This window comes from Callionymus lyra, chromosome 8, assembly GCF_982586985.1.
Source record: "Callionymus lyra chromosome 8, fCalLyr1.hap1.1, whole genome shotgun sequence".
Classification (NCBI taxonomy): Eukaryota; Metazoa; Chordata; class Actinopteri; order Syngnathiformes; family Callionymidae; genus Callionymus; species Callionymus lyra.
In genome coordinates this window covers 24,581,049-24,597,300 of record NC_141825.1, presented here as the reverse complement: position 1 = coordinate 24,597,300, position 16,252 = coordinate 24,581,049, and the positions used below count along the sequence as shown (strand labels likewise).

General features: G+C 47.0%; 1 protein-coding gene across 3 annotated transcripts; it reads left to right on the top strand.

Moving 5' to 3' along the window:
• Positions 1-191: 191 nt before the first annotated feature.
• tango6 (transport and golgi organization 6 homolog (Drosophila)) lies at positions 192-15,737 on the top strand. Of its 3 annotated transcripts, XM_087797871.1 has the most exons (18): positions 192-332; positions 723-1,375; positions 2,621-2,737; positions 2,802-2,946; positions 3,005-3,111; positions 3,170-3,332; positions 3,425-3,483; positions 3,733-3,845; positions 4,660-4,839; positions 4,904-5,030; positions 5,112-5,318; positions 5,988-6,131; positions 7,805-8,188; positions 10,831-10,888; positions 10,945-11,097; positions 13,488-13,639; positions 14,780-14,893; positions 15,495-15,737. In XM_087797871.1, the coding sequence occupies exons 1-18, from the start codon at positions 281-283 to the stop codon at positions 15,669-15,671; spliced, it is 3,105 nt and encodes a 1,034-aa protein (XP_087653997.1). In that variant the 5' UTR covers positions 192-280; the 3' UTR covers positions 15,672-15,737. The 3 variants fall into 3 exon arrangements, 2 of the variants coding, with proteins under 2 accessions (XP_087653997.1, XP_087653998.1); XR_015712116.1 differs by lacking the exons at positions 13,488-13,639; positions 14,780-14,893; positions 15,495-15,737 and adding exons at positions 11,188-11,381; positions 11,480-11,759; XM_087797872.1 differs by lacking the exons at positions 13,488-13,639; positions 14,780-14,893; positions 15,495-15,737 and adding an exon at positions 11,188-11,759.
• Positions 15,738-16,252: the final 515 nt, after the last annotated feature.

Genomic DNA, 16,252 nt, shown 5'->3' with positions numbered 1-16,252 from the left:
ATTTCATTGTGTTTAATTTGGTTCATTGTACTTCATGATATATTATGTACTTTATGGTGTATGTATTTCATTTTTACAATAGAATACTGGCAAGAAAAACTTCTCATTCAAATATGAACCGATTAATAAAGCGACGTTTTCAGGAGCCAATCAAAAGGTTGACTCGTTGTGACGTCTAATTCAGGCGCCATCTTTACTTGTTTTTAGCAGCGTGGCTAGTCCATGAGCTAATGTTGAAGAAGAAAGTCGTGATTTAGGCTTTAAATATATTCCAGTTGAGATGACTTGTGAAATCTTCTCCGCTCTTAACATCCTAACCAGGCCTGTCAATGGTGAGTGACACGTCAATAAATAGTTATGGTGAAAATAAAATGAATTATTAGTGTGACGTGAGCAAGTTTAGGTGAGACGAGGTTTATGACAGTCAAGATAGATAGATAAAACTTTATTGATCCCTCTATCTATCTACCTGTTCAACCACCGGTCCCAGCTAGCCAGGGTCATGTGTTGCCTTGTCAGACCTTTAGAGTCATAGGAAAAACACTTTAACACGCGAGGTTGATCCATCCTTTTATGAACCTGACACTCAAGTTATGCGCATCTATTATATTATTTACGTTACTTTAGTAACTGTGAACCCTTGTCAAATCAGTGAAATCCTGTTTGCATCAAAAATTAAACTGTCATTGTTGCTGAAAGAACGTTTGCCAATGGTTGTGCAGAGGTTCGTGATCCTGAAGCCACCCAGCAGGAGGCGCTGTTGACTGCTCTGAGTGGAAACAAAGATCTTCTCCTGAAGCAGCTGCTGACCCACAAAGATCTGGAGGTCGTGAGGAGACTCCGCGATGAGGTGCTCTCTGGGCAGGAGTGGTACTCTGACACCAGGGACGTCACCTGGGACTTTGTGCAGGAGTGTCTCCTCCTGCTGCTCACGCTGGCCCGGCATCTCGCCTCCGAACTGGACCGCTTTGGTCGGACTCCGGTCGAGCCCGCTCGCAAGCTGCGTACCCCCGAGGGGGCCCCCCCGCTGCCCCCGGACGTCCTCAGCGTCGCCCAGCAGAAGACGGTGACGGCCGCCCTTCAGTTTGTAGTTTCTCTGGGGGTCTGTCCGTACCTGGCCCCGGGAGTGGGGGTCCCTCTGGGGCACAGGTCCGCGTTCGGAGCCTTGGTGGAGAAGGTAGTTCCGGGAGGGGCGGCGACCTCGGCGGCGCTCCGGCTCTGGACCACCACAAAGGTCCTGCTGAAGGTGGCCGAGCTCTCCTCTCTGGCCACGCTGGTGTTCACCAGACACCTGGGGGACGTGGTGGCGGCGCTGGGCCAACTGGGCCACCAGCCCCACAGAGAGGACCAGCTCAAGACCGGAGACGGCGTCAAGGTGAGTCTCACGCCTGCTGCTCAAGTGGCTCTCAGTGCTGAGTACATGTGGACACACGATCTGTGACTGTGTTGTCCTTCTGGTTTGTTAGCTGGTAAAAAGGAAAGTGTTTTCAAAATGTGACGCCAGAGAAAACAAGGTTCTTTCAAAATATCAATACAAATATTTAGGACACTTTTTGCGACTATATTAAACTTTATAATTTAGTTAAATAACTGAACGTTTATTTTTTTTAATAAAACTAATTATTTGAGCTATTGTTTCAATTATTACTTTTACAGGAACAATGATTTGATTTTGAAAGAAATGTATAAAAACCAAAAAATATATATATATTGATACTGTTTCCGATAATAAAATGCTCGTTTAGTGAAATATGCGAAAGTCAAAAAAACAACTTGCATGATCATAGGCCTTGGCAAAGCAGAGATCTATTGCGGAAACGTCTTCCAGTGCCTAGTGCAAGATTCTAACGAAATGGCGGGTCTTTTATAGTATAAATATTCAGGTAAACGCCTCTCGTCATTCGTGCACGTATGTTTGGTCAGATACTCTAAAAGCTTGTCTTCTAAGATGGCCGTCTCACGTGTTGGTTGTGGAATTTTACCGCAGTTGATGTCTCCTAGAGAGAATCCGTTTTATCAGTTGACTTACGCAGATGTCTGTCCTTGTTGGAACCAGACTTGCATCATCTACAGATTGTGTTGTATCTCAGTGTCGACCTGACCTGACGAGTAGCTGAGCAAGAGGATTCTAAAGAGAGGCAACGATGATTTAATATGAATTAAATATATATTAAAGATGATCAGTTAATCAAGTGATAATTTAAAATGTGTGTTAAATCTAGATGATCGATTACAGTAAAGTTGTCATATCCTTACAAAACAGTATCCTTATATTTTCTGGCGCATCTCAGGTTGTTCTGTGTTTGTAAGTAAGTAATATTTATATAGCGCTTTTCTAGACCAGAGTCACAAAGCGCTTAAACAATTAATACAATACCCAATGATGCTTAAAAGACAAGAGACAACACCGATTTTTCTCAATAAGCTTAAAAGCAAACTAATAAACTAAAATATTAACTTGTTTTTTTTTATTTTGTTTATTGTTTTAAACAAATGTATATAATTAATAATAAATAAAGTGTTTCTTCTGTCATCTGTGAAAATGTCAATAGAAATATTAGGCGAGCGTGATGACATCTTGCTGGTGTTCAAACATCTAAACGTGTGTCTCACTGCGCAGACGATCACGGCCGAGCAGAGGTTGTGGTGCAGGGGGTCTCTCCGAAGTCTTCTGGGGAAAGTTTACCAGCCGGTGGTTGTAAAAGAGCTTCTGGTCCTGCAGGGAGGACCCAGACAGGTGTGTGGAGACGATAAGATCTTTAAACCTAACAGAGATGGTAAACGTTCGTGTTCATTTCCAGGCTTGTCCAGCAGGGGGCGGCAGAGCGGCGCGGGGTCCTGCTCCAGCCTGGCTGAGGCGCTTGTGTGGTCAGCTTCTGTCCGAGCGTCTGATCCAGCCCGGCGGGGTCCAGGCTGTGGTCCGAGCCATTTTGGAGGGGGGCGCCGGTGAGTGAGGGGGGCGGGAGGGTTTTTGTTGTTTTATCCTAAACTCTTGTCCCCGTAGGAAGCGAGTCGGACTGGAGGAAGTGTGACGGCGTGGCGAGGATCCTGACGGCGTGTCCTCAACAGTCGGAGTCCGCCGAGGCCTACTACGAGGGAGTGTGTCCGCAGGTGTGTTGTGGTCCCGGGGTCACCTTCTCACTGACTCACCGAACCTATCCACCGGCAGATCCTCGACCTCCTGCACTTCAGTGACAAACTGACCGCCCTGCAGTTCCAGCGAGTGGCCACCAGAGCGGCGCTGAGCATGGTCCAGGAGAAGCCCGACTTCGCTCGGAAGTACCTGCTCGCACCTCTGCTGCTGCCACTGAGCCGCTGCACGACCGTCTCTGGTCAGAAACACACACATGTACACAAACACTAGAGACCATCTGGCTCTGATGTTGAGGTTGAGTGTGTTCATCATGTTGTCGTCTGTGTGCAGGTGAGGGAGACTCTGTGGAGGAACATGATCTGACTCGCTGTGTTGAGGACGTTTACAAGGTCAGACAAGAACCGTTAACTCTTCACAACATTGGCGATAAGTTTAGATGAGAATTGAGATGACTCGGCGAGTTTAACAACACAACCTCATGACAGTTGGATCATCATGTTTATGTTAAATCTGGTTGTGTTGAGAAGTCAATCTTGACGTGTGTGTGTGTGTGTGTGTGCGCGTGTGTGTGTGTGTGTGTGTGCGCGTGTGTGCGTGCGCGTGTGCGTGTGTGTGTAACCTCCTCTGTGTTGTGTCAGATATGGGTCGTGGGCAACACGGCGTCAACACAGCTGCTGTCATCTCTGGAGGAAGTGATTCCTGTCGTCTTCACTCTCTTCAGCTTCACCCAGAAGAACCTGTGTCACCTTCGGTAGCAACACAAACGCCAGCACGCACACACTCACAATATCATCTTACAAATTCACACATACACACACACACACAATCTTACAAATTCACACATACACACACACACACAATCTTACAAATTCACACACACACACACACACATACACAATCATTTTCAAATTCACACACACACACACACACACACACACACACACACACACACACACACACAATAATTTACAAATTCACACACACACACAATCATTTACAAATTCACACACACACACACAATCATTTACAAATTCACACACACACACACAATCATTTACAAATTCACACACACACACACACACAATCATTTACAAATTCACACACACACACACAATCATTTACAAATTCACACACACACACACAATCATTTACAAATTCACACACACACACACACACACACAATCATTTACAAATTCACACACACACAATCATTTACAAATTCACACACACACAATCATTTACAAATTCACACACACACACACACACAATCATTTACAAATTCACACACACACACACACACACACACACAATCATCTTGCAAATACACACACACACACACACACTTACAAATTCACACTTACAAGGTCAGACAAGAACCGTTAACTCACATATTACACACATATATATATATATATATATATATACATACACACACACACACACACACACACAAAGACAGACACAAACATTATTGAACACATACATACACATGCACAGACAAACACATACAGATATGATCATCTTGCACACGCACAGTGACTGATGTTTTGTGTGTGTGTTCGCAGTGGTCAGTGTGAGGAGATCCTGCTCTGGTATCTCCAGCAGCTGGACTCGTCTGCAGCTCTGCTGACTCTGCAGCAGTTGTCAGGCCTGCAGCAGCAGCAGCAGCACCGAGTGTCTGCAGGATTCTGCTTCACTGCGGGCAGCGATGGAGGCGCGAGACTGACCCGCGCTGACCCCTGCAGGTGACCCCCCTCGTGTGCTGGACTCACTCGGGCGCCTCAGTTAACCTTGGATCTCGCCCTGCAGCGACGAGGACGACGTGTTGTTCCAGCGAGCGTCGGACGAGCAGTGGAGGCTGGAGTGTCTGATGCAGCTTCTGGCTCAGCTCAAAGACCGAGACCTGCCCGGAGACTTCTTCCTGGACCTGCTGCAGGTGTTGAGATGATCCTGGAATAATTATAAATATAAACGTTGCCATGGCAACGAGACGTGAGACATGACTGTGGTCCGGCAGGAGCTGACCAGCGTGGCGAGGACGACGGTGGCGGACGAGGACGAGGACGAGCAGCCCGTGGACTTGTCGGCCATGTCTCTGCTGGAGGTGGAGGAGAAGATGTTGGCTGGTTCTGAACAGCTGGGTCACAGGCTGGTGCTGCTGCAGGTTCTGGCCGTGATGGTGGAGACGGTTCAACACACGGTGCTGCTGAGGAGACACACGCAGGTGATTCAGATCGCCAGCAGGGGGCGCCACGTGCTCAGCAGAATCTCTCAGATGGACTATTTGAAACTATTGGAAACAAATGAAGATGACGTCCATCACATGACCATCACAATATTTTATAGTGAATTTTACATTTCAAGAGCATTTAAGTAATGCTTCAAACATTTTTAATGAAAGGAAACATTTGTTTTGTTTTTAATAATCGAATTTCTTTTTAAGGATTTTTTTATTTTTCTTTACACATATAATTTAATGTTTTAAAGCCAATATCGCAGATTTTTAAATGCAATTCATTGTTGAATTAGAATATCAAACTCAATGTAAAAAAAATATAATATAATGTTTGAAAAATATTTAAATGTTTAGAATAAATAAATTAAAAAAAACGAATTAATCCTTTATATATATATATATATACATTATTTAAGTACATTATATGAAAAAAAGCGAATCAATGCTTAAAAAAACATGGAAAAAAAAGGCTCCAACATTATAAATGTTGAACTCCTTCAATAATCCTGTGGCTCTGATTCATCTCCAGAGCGTCAGCAGCTCCTCATGAGCCTGAAGATAAATCCTGTGTCATTAAAAGATTTTGAATCCAGCGAGTCGTGAGGATTAATTTCTCTGAGAAGAACCTCTCTTTTAATCTGTGTTCTTCTTCTTCAGGTGGTGGGCTTCATGGAGACGTTCCTCCAGAGGGCCTGTGTGGGCCTGGATCAGGTCCCTGGTCCGGGTCTCGTGAACCCCGTCGAGAGCCAGACGCTGAGCATGGGGATGGGCCTGGTGGCTACGCTGCTGTCTGGACCTCAGGTAACCTCTGACCTCATGATGCAGGTGCAAGCACCTCGCCAAGCAGCTCTCCTACATCCATGTTGGGTTTGTTTTTTTTCATGACCATCTACTTGTTTATTTATTCAACCATCCGTTTATTCATCCAGCCATTCAAATTCTTAGTCATCCATCCATTCATCTACTCACCCAGTCAGTCATCCATCCATCTATTCATCCGTCCATTTATCAATATATTGGTCTAGCCATCTATTAATTCAACCCATCCTTCCATTTGTTTATCCATATATTCATCCATCAGTCCATTCATCCGTTCATTTATTCATCCAGTTATTCAACTGCTTATTGTTTCATCCATTGATGCTCCGATCCGTATTTTCATCCATCTATTCATTTATCAATATATTGATCCACCTATTCATTAATTCAACTACCCATGCCTTTATTCACTCATTCATTTATCCATCCATCTGTCCCCATCCATCATCAATTCATTCATTCACCCGTTAATTCATCTGTCCCCTTATCCATTCTTTCATCCTTCCGTCGTCCACCCATTCATCCAACTACTAATTTATTCGTTCATATATTCACTCATCCACCAATTTATTAATCCATTAATTTGTTCATTCAGTCATCCATTCGTTCGTCCATCTATTCGTCTACCCGTTCATTAATTTCCCAATCCATTAATTCATCTGTCTATTCATCCATTTATTCACTCATTCATTTATCCATCCATCTGTCCCCATCCATCATCCATTCATTCATTCACCCGTTAATTCATCTGTCCCCTTATCCATTCTTTCATCCTTCCGTTCGTCCACCCATTCATCCATCTACTAATCTATTCGTTCATATATTCACTCATCCACCAATTTATTCATCCATTAATTTGTTCATCCATCTATTCATCTACCCATTCATTCATTTCCCAATCCATTAATTCATCTTTCTATTCATCCATTTGTTCACCCATTCATTCGCCAATCTGTCCATTCATTTATCCATTCACATTTATTCCATTTCACACATCACTTCATTGTATCTGTCCATGAATCCATCCATCCATTCACTCGTTAATTCATCCGCCCCTTTATCCATGTATCCACCAATTTATTCGTCCATTAATTTGTTCATCCTTCCGTCCATTCATCCATCTACTAATCTATTCGTTCATATATTCACTCATCAACCAATTTATTCATCCATTCATTTGTTCATTCATCTGTCCATTCGTTCATCCATCTATTCATCTACCCGTTCATTCATTTCCCAATCCATTAGTTCATCTGTCTGTACATCCATTTGTTCACCCATTCATTCGCCAATCTGTCCATTCATTTATCCATACTTTCACACATCACTTTGTTGTATCTGTCCATGAATCCATCCATTCACTCGTTAATTCATCCGTCCCCTTATCCATTTATCCACCAATTTATTCATCCATTCATTTTTTCATTCATACATCTATGAATTCCTCCATCCATTCATCCAACTGTCTATCTTCTACTGCTGAGCCAAGGATGGATCAGGGGGGCAGCAGCCGGAACTAAGAGGTCCCAGGTCTGCCTCGAGCTCTGCTCTAAGTTCACGTCTCTGGTCGTTCACCTGGTTTCAACTTATTCTGCTGACAAAATGGCAACAAAACTCCTTGGCAGAGGTACTGACACATTCATCGCGTCTCACAGGGTCAGGACCAGGACAGCTGGGGGGACGGCGGACAGTCCAGGTCCGACTACTTCTCCTCCATGTCCAGTCTGCTGCCTCCTCTGCTCACTCTGTCCCAGAAGCACCCGGAGGTCTTCGTGCAGCAGCTGGCCTCCAACCTGCGCTCCCTCATCCTGTCACACGGCGTGTGTGGACCAGAGAGCTTCACCTCCACCAGGCCTGAGGAGCATCAGACTCGAGGAAGTTCTGAGACACGAGGTCCTCCTGCCAGAACCTACTCCGAGTGCCTGATGGACGCCTGTGACCCGGATGTACCCACCAGAGCCGTGGCACTGAGGGTTCTGACCCGGATGCTGCAGGACGGAGAAGATCAGGCCGTGAGGGAGAAGGAGAAGCTGCTGCTGGTGAGTCTGAGATGTTCACGTGTGTCAGGAGAGTGAGCAGGTGTTGAGAGGAGTGAGTCAGGAGAGTGAGCAGGTGTTGAGAGGAGTGAGTCAGGAGAGTGAGCAGGTGTTGAGAGGAGTGAGTCAGGAGAGTGAGCAGGTGTTGAGAGGAGTGAGTCAGGAGAGTGAGCAGGTGTTTAGAGGAGTGAGTCAGGAGAGTGAGCAGGTGTTTAGAGGAGTGAGTCAGGAGAGTGAACAGGTGTTTAGAGGAGTGAGTCAGGAGAGTGAACAGGTGTTTAGAGGAGTGAGTCAGGAGTGAGTCAGGAGAGTGAGCAGGTGTTTAGAGGAGTGAGTCAGGAGTGAGTCAGGAGAGTGAACAGGTGTTTAGAGGAGTGAGTCAGGAGTGAGTCAGGAGAGTGAACAGGTGTTTAGAGGAGTGAGTCAGGAGAGTGAACAGGTGTTTAGAGGAGTGAGTCAGGAGTGAGTCAGGAGAGTGAGCAGGTGTTTAGAGGAGTGAGTCAGGAGTGAGTCAGGAGAGTGAACAGGTGTTTAGAGGAGTGAGTCAGGAGTGAGTCAGGAGAGTGAGCAGGTGTTCATCAAGTACGAGTCAACCTTGTTCCCACAGACGACCAGGAGAGGTCAGGAGAGTGAACAGGTGTTTAGAGGAGTGAGTCAGGAGAGTGAACAGGTGTTTAGAGGAGTGAGTCAGGAGTGAGTCAGGAGAGTGAGCAGGTGTTTAGAGGAGTGAGTCAGGAGTGAGTCAGGAGAGTGAACAGGTGTTTAGAGGAGTGAGTCAGGAGTGAGTCAGGAGAGTGAACAGGTGTTGAGAGGAGTGAGTCAGGAGAGTGAGCAGGTGTTGAGAGGAGTGAGTCAGGAGTGAGTCAGGAGAGTGAACAGGTGTTTAGAGGAGTGAGTCAGGAGTGAGTCAGGAGAGTGAGCAGGTGTTGAGAGGAGTGAGTCAGGAGAGTGAACAGGTGTTTAGAGGAGTGAGTCAGGAGAGTGAACAGGTGTTTAGAGGAGTGAGTCAGGAGAGTGAACAGGTGTTTAGAGGAGTGAGTCAGGAGTGAGTCAGGAGAGTGAGCAGGTGTTTAGAGGAGTGAGTCAGGAGAGTGAGCAGGTGTTTAGAGGAGTGAGTCAGGAGTGAGTCAGGAGAGTGAGCAGGTGTTTAGAGGAGTGAGTCAGGAGAGTGAGCAGGTGTTTAGAGGAGTGAGTCAGGAGAGTGAGCAGGTGTTTAGAGGAGTGAGTCAGGAGAGTGAGCAGGTGTTTAGAGGAGTGAGTCAGGAGAGTGAGCAGGTGTTTAGAGGAGTGAGTCAGGAGAGTGAACAGGTGTTTAGAGGAGTGAGTCAGGAGAGTGAACAGGTGTTTAGAGGAGTGAGTCAGGAGTGAGTCAGGAGAGTGAGCAGGTGTTTAGAGGAGTGAGTCAGGAGTAAGTCAGGAGAGTGAACAGGTGTTTAGAGGAGTGAGTCAGGAGTGAGTCAGGAGAGTGAACAGGTGTTTAGAGGAGTGAGTCAGGAGAGTGAACAGGTGTTTAGAGGAGTGAGTCAGGAGTGAGTCAGGAGAGTGAGCAGGTGTTTAGAGGAGTGAGTCAGGAGTGAGTCAGGAGAGTGAACAGGTGTTTAGAGGAGTGAGTCAGGAGTGAGTCAGGAGAGTGAGCAGGTGTTCATCAAGTACGAGTCAACCTTGTTCCCACAGACGACCATGAGGTAAAAATCATGAATTCATGATTACAAGTTTGATTCTTGTTCCATTATTCAGTGACTACATCTGATTGTATTACACACACACACATGCACACGCATACACACATTCACAGACACACACATTTACTCACACATGCTCAGCGACACTGATGGTCACATGCACACAGACGCACACATGCACACTGTAACACAAAAACACTGACATAAATACACACAGGCTGACACACAAACACACACATGCCGAAAATCACATGCACACAAATGCTGACATACACATGTATACACAAATACACAAATAAAATACACACACACAAACATGCTGACATAAATACAAACAGACTGACACAAACACACACATGCCATAATTCACTCACACAGACACACACACATATGTACAGTTAATTGCGGATACACACACGTTCTAATTTATGCCCACACACACACACACACACACATATATACACATACATGCTAACACACACACACACATAAATACACCGGACTGACACACACACACACGGACATAAATACACATTCATGCTGACACAGACGGACATAAATACACATTCATGCTGACACACACGCACATAAATACACATTCATGCTGACACAAACGGACATTTACACACATGCACCTTCACTGATCTACAGTCAGTGCTGTTGTGTAGTCGATGAAAAGTCAAGTGTGCGGTGCAGCTGAACACGAGGTGAACTTGTGGGTCTTCTGGACTCGTCCTGCTTTTGTCTTCGTCTTCATCTATAAGTCATGAGTGTCACTGCAACACACGCTCATCTTTAATTCTGTCTGCTGTGAAGACCACTGAAGCCCCTCGCACCGATTTCCTCCCCCTCGGTCATGTTCCTCCTCCGTCTCTGCTCCTGAATATTCTCTTTGATCCTCATCATGTGTTCACGAAGGTCTGACCTGAACCTCTGGTGTGTGTGTGTGTGTGTGTGATTTAGCTGTTCCTGGAGAACTTGGAGCACGAGGACTCGTTCATCTACCTGTCAGCCGTCCAGGGTGAGATACTCGGAATCTATAGCTGTGACGGACGACTGAAGTCTCTCTCTCCACAGGACTTGCTGTTCTCGCTGATTGCTTCCCTGAGAAGATCCTGGATCGCCTCCTCGCAGCCTTCGGCGCTCCTGCTGCCTCCTGCAGCTCCGGGCGCTCGGTGGAGTCCAGGCTCAAGGTGGGAGAGGTCCTGATGAGGGCGAGTCGAGCCATGGGTGAGTACCGGTCCAGAACCAGAACCGCTATAGTTCTGTTGTCATCATGAGTACATGTAAATTGGTGAGGAAGATCGTCCTCCTTCTTAGGGAACATAAAGAAAAGAAGCAAGGGAACATGAAATATAGTTACATGGAGGAGAGAAGTGAGGAAACGTGAACAAGATGTGCGAAGGACCTTGAAGAAGATAAGTAAGGGAACTTGAAGAAGATAAGTAAGGGAACCTAAATGAGAGAAGAGAGGGAACGTGATGAAGAGAAGTGAAGGAACACAAATGTGTCTGGTAAGTACTTGTCTACCAGCCATAATGGTTCTAATGAGAACATCTAAACTTTGATTGGTTCATCATTTATCTCAGGGAACATGAAGGAGGGAAGCGAGGGAACATGAAGGAGAGAAGCGAGGGAACATGAAGGAGAGAACCGAGGGAACATGGAAAAGAGAAGTGTGGGAACCTGAAGGAGAGAAGCGAGAGAACATGGAGGAGAGAAGCGAGGGAACATGAAGGAATGAAGGAGAGAAGTGAGGGAACATGAAGGAGAGAAGCGAGGGAACATGGAAAATAGATGCAAGGGAACATGGAAAAGAGAAGCGAGGGAACATGAAGGAGAGAAGCGAGGGAACATGAAGGAGGGAACATGAAGGAGAGAAGCGAGGGAACAAGAAAGAACCAAGGGAACATGGAGGAGAGAAGTGAGGGAACATGGAGAGAAGCGAGGGAACATGAAGGAGAGAAGCGAGGGAACATGAAGGAGGGAACATGAAGGAGAGAAGCGAGGGAACAAGAAAGAACCAAGGGAACATGGAGGAGAGAAGTGAGGGAACATGGAGAGAAGCGAGGGAACATGAAGGAGAGAAGCGAGGGAACATGAAATAACCAAGGGAACATGGAGGAGAGAAGTGAGGGAACATGAAGGAGAGAAGCGAGGGAACATGAAGGAGAGAACGTGAAGGAGAGAAGCGAGGGAACATGAAGGAGGGAACATGAAGGAGAGAAGTGAGGGAACATGAAGGAGAGAAGTGAGGTAACTTGAAGGAGGGAACTTGAAGGAGAGAAGCGAGGGAACATGAAGGAGAGAAGTGAGGGAACATGGAAAATAGATGCGATGGAACATGAAGGAGGGAGGCGAAGGAACATGAAGGAGGGAGGCGAAGGAACATGAAGGAGAGAAGCGAGGTAACATGAAGGAGAGAAGCGAGGTAACATGAAGGAGAGAACGTGAAGGAGAGAAGCGAGGGAACATGAAGGAGGGAACATGAAGGAGAGAAGTGAGGGAACATGAAGGAGAGAAGTGAGGTAACTTGAAGGAGGGAACTTGAAGGAGAGAAGCGAGGGAACATGAAGGAGGGAACATGAAGGAGAGAAGTGAGGGAACATGAAGGAGAGAAGTGAGGTAACTTGAAGGAGGGAACTTGAAGGAGAGAAGTGAGGGAACATGGAAAATAGATGCGATGGAACATGAAGGAGAGAGGCGAAGGAACATGAAGGAGAGAAGCGAGGTAACATGAAGGAGAGAAGCGAGGTAACATGAAGGAGAGAAGCGAGGTAACATGAAGGAGAGAACGTGAAGGAGAGAAGCGAGGGAACATGAAGGAGGGAACATGAAGGAGAGAAGTGAGGGAACATGAAGGAGAGAAGTGAGGTAACTTGAAGGAGGGAACTTGAAGGAGAGAAGCGAGGGAACATGAAGGAGAGAAGTGAGGGAACATGGAAAATAGATGCGATGGAACATGAAGGAGAGAGGCGAAGGAACATGAAGGAGAGAAGCGAGGTAACATGAAGGAGAGAAGCGAGGGAACATGAAGGAGAGAAGCGAGGTAACATGAAGGAGAGGGGCGAGGGAACGTGAAGGAGAGAAGTGAGGGAACATAAAGTAGAGAATTAAGGTAACAAGTAGGAGAGAAGAACATGAAGGAGAGAAGTGAGGGAACATGGAGGAGAGAAGTGAGGGAACATGAAGGAGAGAAGAGAGGGAACAGTTCTGGTAAATCTGTGTGGTTGTTAGAAGTGTTTGGATGAGGGTCAGACGGGGTCAGTGTTGTTGTCGGTGTTTGAAAGTGAGTCTTTGTCATGGTTAGGCAGTGAATGTACCGACTGAGGTTCTTGGGTCCAGATGTGTCAGAGTTTGTCTCTAGTGTCTGGACTGTCAGTGTGAAAAGACGTGTGGGCAGAGCTGAGCGGGTCCACCACGAGGTTCTGGGCCGACTGCCTCCTCACCATGGAGGCTCAGCAGTGTTAGTCTGGAGCAGCTGCTCACTTCTTTTTACAGTCTGCCAGCATGAACCGAGTCACTGCTGAAATGTGTTCGTCTATGTAGTCTTCTCCTCTCACACCTGTTCAAACATCCTCCTCCTCCTCCTCCTCCTCCTCCTCCTCCTGCTCCTCCAGGTGAACTGGCTCCTCATCTAGGTCGTCCACTCATCACTGTCTTCCTGAGAGGAACCAGAGACTCAGACCAGAGCATCAGAGCCAGTTGTCTGTCTAACCTGGGAGAACTTTGTCAACGTCTGGACTACGCTCTGGTGCCTCTCGCTCAAGAGGTGAGACTTTCTCTCCTTCATGTTCCCTCACTTCTCTTCTTCATGTTCCCTCACTTCTCTTCTTCATGTTCCCTCACATCTCTACTTCATGTTCCCTCACTTCTCTCCTTCACATTCCCTCCTTCATGTTCCCTCGCTTCTCTCCCTCACTTCTCTTCTTCATGTTCCCTCACATCTCTCCTTCATGTTCCCTCACTTCTCTCCTTCATGTTCCCTCACTTCTCTCCTTCATGTTCCCCAACTTCTCTCCTTCATGTTCCCTCACGTTCCCTCCTTCATGTTCCCTCACTTCTCTCCTTCATGTTCCCTCACTTCTCTCCTTCATGTTCCCTCACATCTCTCCTTCATGTTCCCTCACATCTCTCCTTCATGTTCCCTCACTTCTCTCCTTCATGTTCCCTCACTTCTCTCATTCATGTTCCCTCTCTCCTCTCCTTCATGTTCCCTCACATCTCTCCTTCATGTTCCCTCACTTCTCTCCTTCATGTTCCCTCACTTCTCTCCTTCATGTTCCCTCACTTCTCTCATTCATGTTCCCTCTCTCCTCTCCTTAATGTTCCCTCACATCTCTCCTTAATGTTCCCTCACATCTCTCCTTGATGTTCCCTCACTTCTCTCCTTTATGTTCCCTCACATCTCTCCTTGATGTTCCCTCACTTCTCTCCTTTACGTTCCCTCACATCTCTCCTTAATGTTCCCTCAATTCTCTCCTTTACGTTCCCTCACATCTCTCCTTAATGTTCCCTCACATCTCTCCTTTACGTTCCCTCTCTTCTCTCCTTTATGTTCCCTCACTTCTCTCCTTCATGTTCCCTCACTTCTCTCCATCATGTTCCCTCACTTCTCTCCTTCATGTTTCCTCACTTCTCTCCTTCATGTTCCCTCTCTTCTCTCCATCATGTTCCCTCTCTTCTCTCCATCATGTTCCCTCACATCTCTCCTTTATGTTCCCTCACTTCTCTCCTTCATGTTCCCTCACTTCTCTCCATCATGTTCCCTCACTTCTCTCCTTCATGTTCCCTCACTTCTCTCCTTTATTTTCCCTCTCTCCTCTCCAACATGTTCCCTCACTTCTCTCCATCATGTTCCCTCACATCTCTCCTTCATGTTCCCTCACTTCTCTCTTTCCTTTGTGTTCAGTTGTCCGTGTGTCTGACTGCTCTGATCAAGACGGAGAAGGAAGTCGAGGTGAGAAGAGCTGCTGTTCATGTCATCACAGTGTTGCTGCGAGGACTTGCTGACAAAACCACTCAGGTGAGAACACACACACACACACACACACACACACACACACACACACACACACACACACACACACACACACACACACACACACACACACACACACACACACACACACACACACACACACACACTCAGCATCACAGGATATATTGTCTCTCATTGAAAGTGTTTGTGGAGAAGTACTTCAGGGTGAACTTTACTCTTGCTGTTGACTGACCTTTGACCTCTGTCACCATGTGAAGCACAAACATGGGCTGCTTCTTCTTGGCCCGGGTCTTGGTGGCGGTCCTGCTGCTCTCGCCTGATTAAGGCGGTCACATGACTTGGTCAGACTTGTCTCGCGGTCCGGAACCGCCGGCCTGTCATTAGTGGATCAGAACCCGCCGCTGGACTAATGACACGTCGGCTCAGGTGAGAGCAGCTGGACTCCAGCAGGTGTGAAGGTCCGGAAACGTGTCAGAACCTTCACACATCGAGCGGGTCCGATTCGCTCCATCCGTTCTATGAACTCTGGTTTGGTCACGGATGAGTTGAAGGCCCGTCAGAACTTGAGTCTTTTCTGTCTCAAGAAGTTTCCTCAGCAGGTAAACCTCTCGTCTTTATTTGGCAGGTTCTGAGCGACGTCCTACTGGACCTGTACCGGGCCCTGAAGATGGTGGTCCGCTGTGACCCGGACTCTGTGTCGGTGCTTCACGCCCAGCTGGCTCTGGAGGAGCTGGACCTCGTCATGAGGAGCTTCATCTTCCCGCAGCAGAAGCTGGAGAAAAAGATCATCGTTCTTCCTTAGAACTCTCTGGTTCTGGTTCTGGTTCGCCCCAGAATCCTCCCAAATCATGTTTTTTTAAGCTGTAAATAAAAAAAAATGTCACTTTGTTCTGGCTGGTCCCGTGTCATGTGACGTTCTTCTGGGTTCTTCAGAACACGGACTTCTAATCTAGTTCTTCACGTTCCTCCGTGTCACGTCTCATGTTTGTCGGGTCATGTGTAGGTCTGGTCAGAGGTCCGGTCAGAACTCTCCCACCGTCGGCGTCGCCTCTGCAAACACACTTCGGTTTGAACAGTCCACATTCCCGCCGTTGTCCCGGACCACCCTCGGTTCTGATCCGACCCACGGGTCTAGCATCTAGCGCCACTGAAGGTGGAGCGAACGCTAGCTAGCACGTAGCAGGAGCAGCTCGTGGAAGGAGGTGAGCGGTTGATGAACTGACGCTTTTGTTCCAGGTCAACTTATGGAACCTGGGCCCGGGTCCGGGCCCGGAGTGCCAGGAGGAGGAGGGGGAGGGGGAGGGTAAATAAATAAGTGCATAAAAGATGCTTTGAGTGGAGGTGGAGGAGGCTCATCAAACGTGGCTCTGTGGGCGAGTCTGG